At 51.0% G+C, this 10,005-nt stretch overlaps 4 protein-coding genes across 5 annotated transcripts in view; 2 read left to right on the top strand and 2 right to left on the bottom strand.

Annotated features, from left to right (window-relative positions):
• The first annotated feature begins 152 nt into the window (after positions 1–152).
• On the top strand, positions 153–1,198 carry LOC108090760 (glutathione S-transferase theta-3). Its single transcript, XM_017189592.2, has 4 exons — positions 153–355; positions 414–516; positions 572–888; positions 946–1,198. Exons 1-4 carry the CDS (start codon positions 238–240, stop codon positions 1,092–1,094), a joined length of 687 nt encoding a protein of 228 aa, XP_017045081.1. The 5' UTR covers positions 153–237; the 3' UTR covers positions 1,095–1,198.
• Positions 1,199–1,357: 159 nt separating this feature from the next.
• Positions 1,358–2,444, top strand: LOC108090963 (glutathione S-transferase theta-1). Its single transcript, XM_017189907.2, has 4 exons — positions 1,358–1,552; positions 1,604–1,706; positions 1,767–2,083; positions 2,143–2,444. The coding sequence occupies exons 1-4, from the start codon at positions 1,435–1,437 to the stop codon at positions 2,289–2,291; spliced, it is 687 nt and encodes a 228-aa protein (XP_017045396.1). The 5' UTR covers positions 1,358–1,434; the 3' UTR covers positions 2,292–2,444.
• Positions 2,369–4,535, bottom strand: LOC108090961 (retinol-binding protein pinta). 2 transcript variants are annotated; one of them, XM_017189905.2, is made up of 4 exons: positions 3,993–4,535; positions 3,204–3,540; positions 2,774–3,146; positions 2,369–2,710 (listed from the first exon to the last, which is right to left on the bottom strand). In XM_017189905.2, exons 2-4 carry the CDS (start codon positions 3,515–3,517, stop codon positions 2,456–2,458), a joined length of 942 nt encoding a protein of 313 aa, XP_017045394.1. In that variant the 5' UTR covers positions 3,518–3,540; positions 3,993–4,535; the 3' UTR covers positions 2,369–2,455. The 2 variants fall into 2 exon arrangements, with proteins under 2 accessions (XP_017045394.1, XP_017045395.1); XM_017189906.2 differs by having other exon boundaries at positions 4,232–4,535.
• Positions 4,536–5,001: 466 nt separating this feature from the next.
• LOC108090797 (matrix metalloproteinase-2) overlaps positions 5,002–10,005 on the bottom strand; it is a 68,273-nt gene continuing 63,269 nt past the window's right edge. Inside the window, 6 exon segments of the mRNA XM_017189645.2 lie at positions 5,002–6,283; positions 6,285–6,331; positions 6,414–6,555; positions 6,621–7,300; positions 8,169–8,314; positions 8,680–8,820. Of these exon segments, the coding sequence (XP_017045134.1) occupies positions 5,777–6,283; positions 6,285–6,331; positions 6,414–6,555; positions 6,621–7,300; positions 8,169–8,314; positions 8,680–8,820 (1,663 nt within the window). The 3' untranslated portion in view covers positions 5,002–5,776.

Below are 10,005 nucleotides of genomic sequence, written 5' to 3'. Positions count from 1 at the left end.
TATTTCCAGCAAACCTTTCGATTTGAATTTGTATTTTTACCCGCCCTTTCGGATCTCTTGCTAGAGCGGGATGGCTATACGTTTTTGTGAACATATAGTGTTGAAAGATGACGAGGTTGAACCTTGGACTGATATATAGCTTTCGCTCAAAGCTTTTTGACAATCCACCTGGGGCTGTATTTTTGTGTTTTGTGTTTACCCTGTTGTTTCGTTCCAGCTGGTCAATAGCTTGTCAATATGTCGAAGGCAATTAGGTACTATTATGATTTTCTATCACAGCCTTCCCGGGCGGTGTGGATTGCGATGAAGTTGAGCAAAACGCCCTTCGAAGACTGCCCGGTAGCCTTGCGAAAACGTAAGTGTCAAGTAACCACGAAGCCGGTTGATACAATATTTGGGTATTCCTATTCTAGAGGAGCAACTGACCGACGAGTACCGGAGTATCAACCGCTTCCAAAAGGTGCCGGCCATCGTTGATGGCAAACTTCAGCTGGGCGAGAGTGTCTCCATAGTGCGGTAGGCTTCCACCTCAATGTGTTTAGAAACATCAACTATATCATTCACATTGCAGCTATCTCTCGGACAAAGGGGTTTTCAGCGAGCAGCTGTACCCGAAGACCCTGGAGGACCGTGCCCGCGTGGATGAGTTCCTGGAGTGGCAGCACTTTAATGTCCGCATGGTGTGCTCCCTGTTTTTCCGCCAAGTCTGGCTGCTGCCTGCTAAAGGACTTGCACCCGCCCCAAAACCAGAGACTGTGAAAAAGCTAATTAAGGACGTGGAGGGCAGCCTGGGCCTCTTGGAACGCATCTGGCTGGAAAAGGACTTTTTGATTGGCGATAAACTCACTGTGGCAGATATTTTTGGAGCTTCGGAAGTCAATCAAATGAGTAAGTCTGAGGCCAAAACAATTATCATAGTTTAATATCTAACTTTCCCTATCTCAGAGCTCTGCCAGTACAACGTAAATGAGAAGCAGTTCCCGAAAGTGTCAAAGTGGCTGGAACGCGTGAGGGAGACCACTAACCCATACCATGATGAGGCCCACGCTTTCCTGTACAAGGCTTCCAAGCAGGCGGCCAGTGCCAAGATTTGATTAAACATAGCTCGCGTTGATTGTTTGCATTTATAAAAATTTTAAGACATCACTGTATTCACGTGACTGTGCCTTATTATATGTTTCTTTTGTTCAAACTCGAATTAAGTCTTTTACATGAGTAACTGGCTCGCTGGGCCCGATAATTTTAAAACCTCTTTGAATTTACCCTCCAGAGCGGGACAACTATACTATTTAATAGCTTCCAACCAGTGCTGCAAGGTGGCGCTATTGATCTTTGGACTGGAGCTTTGTTTATTTTCTCTTTTCCCAGATGGTATATTCCCATAGTCGCCGGCTGTTCGGCAGTTTTGACTGAGGATCGAGGCAGTGGACCGCCATGTCAAAGTCAATTAGATTCTATTACGATTTGTTGTCCCCGCCCAGCCGCGCACTCTGGTTGGCTTTAAAATTGGGCAACAAGCCCATTGAGTATTGCCCCATTGCCCTCCGCAAATGTGAGTAGAGCCAAGCCTTTCTACTTCGCCGGCTAATTTGTGAGTTTTTAGTTGAGCAATTGACCGATGAGTACAAGAAGATCAATCGATTCCAAAAGGTGCCTGCCATCGTGCACGGAGACTTCCACTTGGCCGAGACCATAGCCATCATTCGGTAAGAAATCCGCGCACTCCCTATCCACATACTCACTTACCACGTACATTGCTCCCTTAGTTATCTCGCTGACAAAGGTCAGTTCGACGAAAGGCTCTACCCGAAGTCAGTGGAGGCCAGAGCCCGGGTGGACGAGTTCCTCGAGTGGCAGCACCTCAACATCCGACTGGCCTGCTCCCTGTTCTTCCGCGACGTCTGGCTGTTCCCCATCAACGGACTGGCCCCCAAACCCAAGCCGGAACAGATTCAGAACTTGATTGAGGGCGTGGAATCCAACCTGAGCCTCCTGGAGCTCCTCTGGCTAGAGAAGGACTTTCTGGCGGGAACGAACCTCACCGTGGCCGATCTTATGGGCGCTTCGGAAATCAATCAACTGAGTGGGTTTTACCACCACCCAGAGTAGTTTATGTAACTAGTCTTGGCTATACCTTTCCAGAGATCTGTCATTACAAAGTGGATGAGAAGAAGTTCCCGAAAGTGGCCAAGTGGTTGGAGCGGGTCAGAGAAGCCACTAATCCATATCATGACGAGGGACTCACCTTCATTAACCACAAGGCAAAACAGGCCACTGTTGCAAAGTTGTAGGGACTGGAATACTGCCACAAAAGAATTGAAAGGGGCTCTCCACTCGAGGTGTTCTAAGCGTAGTTATTAAAGCTGACTTTGTTTCTAGTTTTTTAGTTCCGATTTGTCTGTGTTTGTACAAAGTTAACGATAAAACTCTACTATTTGCTATAACGGTGTCTATGTTAGTCGATATCCAGTTTCCTGAAAGAGCCCTCGATCCCAAACAGGGATTCGGCGTTGACGGGCTTTCCCCGTCTCAGCTTTTCGTTTGTGCCGTAGGACGCCTCCTCCTCGAAGAAGGGCTTGTAGGCCAAGAGCTTTGTCCTCCATGTGCTGACCACGTCCTGGATGGTTCCGTTGCTGCCTCCGTACTCAACGGGCAGGCACTCCTTGGGCACGTAGTTGTAGAGGCTCTCCAGCTTGGAGTGAATGTGGAACTGTGGGAAAGAAGTGCCATGTAGGCTTCTCGTGTTTGATGAGAGACTCTATTAAGAACTCACCCTTTTCCGAATCTTCTCGCTCATCAGACTCTTCGCGATCGACATGAATTTCTCAGCACTCGCCGGGGCATTGACGAAGTGGAAGCCCTTGGGCCTGTAGGGGTAGGCCTTGTCGCCCAGGACAGCCAGCTTCTTCACCAGCACCGCGTCGAACTGGAAGATGTGACCTGCCCCCACGCCCTTCATGTCGATGATCTCCACGAAGCCGGATATCATGGCGTTGTCGTCCTCGCGGATCTGTATCTCGCCGATCATTGTGTTCACCTGGATGACCTCGGCGATGGAGTACTTCTTGGAGTCGTACTGCCCGTAGCGGGAGATGTGGATGCGAGGACCGTCTGGCTGCAAGGGCCGCGGCAGCCGGAGGAGACAGCTGTTACGAGACGGGGATTACTACTGGATATCCGGGGCAGAGGTTGGCCCAACTCACCCTGTTTCCAGGATGCTCAGCTGCTTGTCGCCCACCACGCGGTTCTTGTAGAGCTCGGGCACCGCTCCCCGCATCGCGTAGAAGTTGTCCAGCTTGAGCTTGGTCTTCTCCAGGCTGTACTTGCAGCCCCGCAGGAAGGCCACCACGAACTGGGCATCCTGGCGCGCCTTCAGGTGCGGCTGCTTGGAGATCCACGTGCGCAGCGTTTCGATGTCCTCGTCGATCCGCTCGGGCACCTCCCCCAGCTCGTCGTGCGCCTTTTTGGCCAGCTCCGGACTCAGGATCCGGATGGAATTCGAGGGGGCGTCCGACATGGCTGGGCTCTCCTTATCAACACCTGTTCGATCCAAAGCAGAGGTTTGATTTATTGAAATTTTTCCAGGTGCGATTAGTCAACCGGTTACTTTTGGCCCCGAATTTCCGCCTAGTTATGACAGTAACGATTAGATAATGCCCTCGCCATATGGCCACCGATGCTTCGTCACTAAAGTTCGACATAGTCTTGTTTTCGATTAGATAAACAGTGCTGCCACCGAAGTGGAGATCTGAATCTCTGCCGGATTCCCGGCTGGTCATAGCCGAAAACCTCTGTGAATAATTATCTAGCCAATTTAAACACAGTCGTAAAAGGCATTTAGCTTGCCATGTCATTGATTAGATTAACTGCCTTAGCGGGGATCAAAATATTAATGGAGCACCTGGTCCCAACAAACAACAAACAGGGATAAGGAAACAGAAACTCGACGCAACAGATACGGCCTATCGGGGGGATTCGCTGAGGTGGATTACCTTGCACTCAAACGGCACTAAACTATCCCGATTAGTCACGGCGAGTATATTAGAAAGCACTTAGCACGGGGGCTCAGGCACAATGGGAGACCAAGAACTCGCCGCCCGAAAGATAGCGCTTATCGGCAGGGATCGCGAATCAGTTTCAAGTGCTCGAAAACCCAGATATCGGAGTGTCTTGCCCGGGATCACAAGCAACCGTGCGAGTCTAGCGCTGCGTTGTCGCGACCTCTACTCACAATTGTCTTCAATTTAATATCGGCTGTTCTATATACATATATGCATATGAATGTATATATTTATAATGTGCGCGATATATGCCGCCTGCTCGCGAAATCGAGTGTTGAACCGTTGGCTTTGACTGTGGGCGCGCGACTGTCACCGAGTCGCCGTGGAATCGCCGATTTTGGGTATGGTTCTGGTTGTGGGGCCGGTGGAACTGTGGAACTGTGTGGACGTCACGGCTGTGAGACGAGCTGACGCATAAAGTAATGGCAATCGAGCTCTGGGAACGCAACCCAGGCGGAGATCGCCCCACTCGAGCAGCTGGTGACTGCGACACTGAATTCACACCTTGTGTCAAACGGCAGCTAATGCCGGCGATAAGATAAACACATCGGGGCAATTAACGTTGATGTAACCGTTACAATGCCATTGAAATCGGTGGGGAATATAGAGTCACTGCCCCAAATAACATTTTTCCAAAGATGAGCCGCCGAACAGGAAGTGCCCATTCAGTGGACATGCACCATCTCATTCAGTATGTCCGAGTATTGCCTGACACCCGGCGTTTTTATCGGAGCACTGACTTTTCTGATTTCCCTCAGCCTTGTCTATATGCGGAGATAACGAAGTTATCACTAATGATACATTTGTTTATTCCTGTTTTACGATAATACGTAGACGATATCGGGTGGGCTCCCACTTTTCGTTTCATTTTCGGCTCCGTCATCGTGGCTGTGTCAAAAGGCATATCCAAACCATATCGGAGACTAGTAAAAACTCATTATTTTTTGTGACGATACTCGCTTTTAAATTTATTTATTGAATTTCGTTCCTGTAGAAGTGTATATAAAAAGGTATTCCGCACCTTAAGTGTCTAGTGTACTTAAACTAAAAACTAACCAAAAGTACGATTTTTGTTTTTGCTCAGTTGATCATTCGTTCGCAATCGCTCTGAATTTATGATAATATCACATTCATATATAAATAGTTAGAAAGGTTAGTCAGAACAAGAAAGGCGGAGCAGGGGTCTTCTGTCGTCAATAGAAGCAATACTAATCTTATTTATAAGGCAGTTGTGGTTTCGAATTTCAACTTTGGAATTTCGGCGCTGCTGTACTTATGTACTTGTAACTCTATGTATTTCAATTAATCTTGGGGGTTAATCTTATGTATAAGGTATTTAAAATTGGGCGCCATTGTGCACATTGGCAAGTGTCCGTGAAGAAATCAAGGATAACTTCACGGAAAGGCCGCTCGGTGTCGTCTTTGGGCATTTAAGCGCCAGACTGTCACACAGTTGCGCTCTGCTATATATTTAGATCCTATCGGATCTGTTCTGGCCACAACTGATTCGATTTTATTTCAAATCAAATTATGGTATTCCTTCAGTACTATTTTAAAAAGTTTTCGAATCAAACTAAGTCCCGGAAAATTGGAGCCAGAACAGATCTTCACCTTTCTTCGCTTATCGCTTACAAAAATCGTTACTTTATAAAAAATACGAGGCGAAACGTGGCTCCTAGTGCTAGAGATCCTTAGTCTAAGCCCTCCGTCCGATCTTAGCTCCGCCGGACCGTCGAGGCCAATTGGACGATTGCGAGCAGGAGGAGGAGGAGGAGGCTGATCCCGTTCGTCCTGGCGCCGCTCCGCCCCGTTCCCTCGCCTTCGGAGCCCTCGGTCTCACCGGAAACCAGGGAGGCCGTCCACCGCTGCTCGTCGTCCACCTCGTTGGCGTTGCGGGCGCACTGCATCCACTTGCGCGAGGACAACTTGACCCTGGCGTGCGCCACCTTCATGCGGTCGTCGTTGAACTCCCAGTAGCCCAGGTTTTTGAAGAAGTACGTCTTGCCGTCCACGTACTGGAAGGCCGCGTCGATGTTGTAGCCCACGCCCGACCAGATGCTCATGTCCCGCGGATAGTCCAGCTCCACCTGGCCGGTGTAGTCGTCGATGCGCCAGTAGAGCGTCCCGCTGGTCAGGTAGGTCCGGTTGTTGTGGCCCCACACGAAGGAGGCGTCGATGTGGGTCAGCGTGGGCGGCAGGCCCAGACTGGCCAGCGGCTTGGGGGAACCCGGGTGCCAGGGTCACCGAGTTGAACACAAAGTACTGGCTTCCTGTGGACCCAAAAGGAGAGGGTTAGGAGTAATCCAGTAATCCAGTTTATATGAAGTAATTTCTTCTACAATCTCTACCCACCTATGAAGAACACAATCTGGCGCTGCTTGTTCTCGTACACCGCATCCACCTTGGTGAGGTTCACGGGCAGGGCGGCCCAGTGCCGCCGGGTCTCCGTGGGGTAGCCGGGGTACAGGCCCGAGGCTCCGATGCGCCAGAGGTACTACAGAGGAGACCCAATACGGGTTATATATTTTATGTGGGAATAGCCAGGGGCTAAGGGCTTACCGGTCCCCGGAAGATGAACAGCTCGCCGCGGATCATCGAGATGGCGTCGTAGTAGGTGTTGCAGGTGTCCGGCTTGGGCTTGCGCGGCTTGTTGTGGTGGTGGCTCTGCCGGTGGCCCCCGGTGGCGTGCGGCCTGGTGGTGGCTCTCGGGGTGGTGCTTGTGGGTCGTGGTTGTGTCACCTGCTCCCGATCCCTCCACCGCTCCCGGTTCGCCCGCTCCCACTCCAGCCGCTCCCGCTCCCGCTGCTGGCGTTCCCGCTCCTGACGTTCCCGGTCCCACTGGCGCTCCCGCTCCCGCTCCCGGCGGCGGTCCTCCTGCTCCTGCCGCTCCTGCTCCAGGCGCCGGCGCTCCTGCTCCTGGCGCTCCCTGGCCCGCTCGCGATCCCTGTTGGGGTTGTACTGCGGCCTGTTCACCGGCTTCTCGGGATAGTAGCTCATCGTCCGCATGGTCGTCGTCGTGGTGGAGGTCGTCGGGGGCGTGTTGCGCGGCCAGTAGGGTCCCCAGGTCTTCTCCCTGGCGCCGTACAGCTCCTGGATGCCGTTGCGATCGTCGTCGGGCAGCTTGCCGTCCACCTCCATGCTCTGGTACCACGGGAACATGACCGCGTTCTCGTCCGAGGAGTGGCCCAGGCCCAGCGAGTGGCCCAGTTCGTGCAGGGCCACGTTCAGAAAGCTGGTTCCTGCAACGACGCGGCACGGAATGCAACATAAATACGCTGACGGGTTAATGGTTGGCCCAAAACGGAGGCGGAGGAGGGGGGTTAAGACGGGTTGGGGTTCGCAGCCTTGACGACATTGTAAGTGGCATAAAAATGGCGACGCTTGCAACATTTTAAAATGGCTGCCAACGTCACGCGTCATGCTGACAACTTTTTATTGGCATTAAAAACCATTAAAAATGCCGAAGCGCAGTTCCCTGGATCTGCGGGGTTTTTGGGGTTCGGGGTTCGGGGTTTGGGGTTCGGGGTTTACGGGTCTGGCCCTGCGATTTATTGTGCTAAATTACAAAACGCAACCAGCTGACTGCTAGCTACTGGCTGCAGGCAACCCGTCGCCAGTCCTCGTCCCTCCTCCCACTTTACCACTTTCCCCAGGGCCCCGGATTCGGCCTTCTTCTTGTTCTTCCCGACCCATTTCCCATTTCCCACCGCAGCGTATGCAGCGTTTATTGATTTTGCTCGCGTGTGGTTTCGGTTTTTCACGCCGACCCCTTCTTCAAACAATGAGGTAAATTAAACCAACTAATTTGTGATTATGGGGCCATTGTTCACCATAAGGGAGCTATTAAACAAAAGGTAATTATACTGTACGGAAGTATCTAACCTGAATGCAAATAAAGAATTTGTTTTAGGGAGCCTAACAACCTTTTCATGCTAATATTTCTTGTGAACCATATTTGAAGAATTTAAAAAAAAAGTAAAAGTTATTTTCAACTCTAGAGTCTACCCAAAAATGCCATTCAAACTCTGCTATGCAATGCAATTAATTCTCTTCAAAGGGCTAACGAAGTTATGGGACTTGGCCAAGGGATTGATGAACTGCACCCACCGCGACTGTCGTCCGAATCGGCGTCGAAGTTCCAGTTCTCGTCCGCGTCAAAGTGGGCGTCTCCGCCACGCCCCTCGCCGGGATAGAAGGCGTGGGCCAGCACCTGACCAGGTCCATCGAATTTATAGCCGTCGCCGTGCTGGAGCCTGGAAAGGAACAAGGAAAAGGTAGAGAGGAGTGGGTTTCCCCGGGATTAGTCCGGTGTTTCAACGAATTACGAGCACGGCCACGGGGAAATCATATTCAGAGCTTATCTAGGAACAAGCAGCTGCACCATAAACTCTTTGATTCGATTCGGTTCGGTTTGGTTCGGGATCCATCGACTTTGTCATCGGCGGCATTCCATCATCGCTGTCGTTCGGTGGATTTAATACTTGGCTTATTTATCGTTCGCCGGTTTTAAGTGCAGTTTTATGTGCGCTTGTTTATGGCACTAAAGACCCGCTTTTACGATCTCCCCTTCGCCCTTCGTGCCCGCTCCCATTGCTCCCGCGGAGCCTCGAGTACGCACCTCGCGAAGACTATCTGGATGTCGGCCTGGTCGCTGTAGACCTCGCGGAACGTCAGCTTCGAGTTGCTCTCCCACACGCTCAGGGCTCGGCTCACCATCATCCGGACCTTCGGGGCATCGGGCATCGTCTGGTTGACCAGGCTGCAAGGAGACAGACAGAAAGACGATATCAGCATGCTAAGATATTCCGCTCTGCAAGGGTTCCCTCCTTTGCATAATCCGAAACGCCAAAGAAAGTTAACCCACACAGGGAGAAAAGAAAGGTTAGTTTGTACTTTAGTAAAGCGATAAAGAGATATAAGACTCTGGTTGCAGAATGCTGCAACGCGATGATACAGAACCCATCCCAACCATATAAGATATCACGGTGACCTGTTTTTCCTTGTGTCTCTGGCTTATCTTGGAGTATTTCGTAGCCGCTAATATGGTGGCCAGTGCCAACTTTCGCCCGCCACCCACTCCACTCTCCACTTTCACTTTGTCATGCCAAAAGTTTCGCTCACTTAAAGACGTGGGCGGGCCGGACTTTGGTGGTTTTCACTTAGTTTAGTATTTTGCAAATGCTGCGCAAAGTTTGGCAAACACACACAGTACCTGCGAACCCGAAGGGAAACCGCAGCGGGTTTGGCTTTTGGGCACAGCGCTCTCCCCACTGGCGACTTTTGCCCGATTTCCGTCAACAAAGTTTGCGGCTCCCCTTCCCAGCTTCTCGGCTTCCCAGCTTCCCCTTCCGGCAAACAGAGATATCTGTGTGCTGCCGCCGTGTTTCCGCATTTTATGCAAATTAGTTATGTTTCTTTTATGCCGGACCCGCCCGTCCGCCTCTGAACTAGCGTGGAAAAAATACAGGACCGAAAGTTGATCCTTTTTTGCGGTTTGCTCACTCCTGGCTTGCCTTATGCTTTCTCCTCCCAATTTGCCAGCCAGTTTTTTCTCTCCCCGCAGGTTGACTTCGGGAATCGTCTTCTGGCCAGGACTCTCCACGTGTCCGCGTGCGTGGAGCTCTTCAGTATGCATTGGGGCAAGTGGCCACTTGCAGGCGGAGTAATCGCTTAAAATCGCTTAAAAGGGACGGCCTCGTTTCGAGCAAACTGCTTCGATTCCAATTACATTTTTTGAGCCAGGAAAAAGGCAGATGGTCTTGCCGAGGGATCAGGAAACTCTAAAAAGTGTCAGCCGATAGACAAAGGTAACTCTTAGGTATTCGGTTATGGCACATTTATTTTTGCCAGAGACTTGTTAGTTTAGCTTCCCATTTGAAGGCAGTCCGAGGACTTATCGCAGTTCAGCCTCCGCTCATCCGGCTCACTTAGTGGCACACACATC

This window comes from Drosophila ficusphila, unplaced genomic scaffold, assembly GCF_018152265.1.
Source record: "Drosophila ficusphila isolate 14025-0441.05 unplaced genomic scaffold, ASM1815226v1 contig_414, whole genome shotgun sequence".
In the NCBI taxonomy this organism is placed as follows: domain Eukaryota; kingdom Metazoa; phylum Arthropoda; class Insecta; order Diptera; family Drosophilidae; genus Drosophila; species Drosophila ficusphila.
Note: the sequence above shows the minus strand (reverse complement) of the source record. Positions and strands in the feature narration are given on the sequence as shown.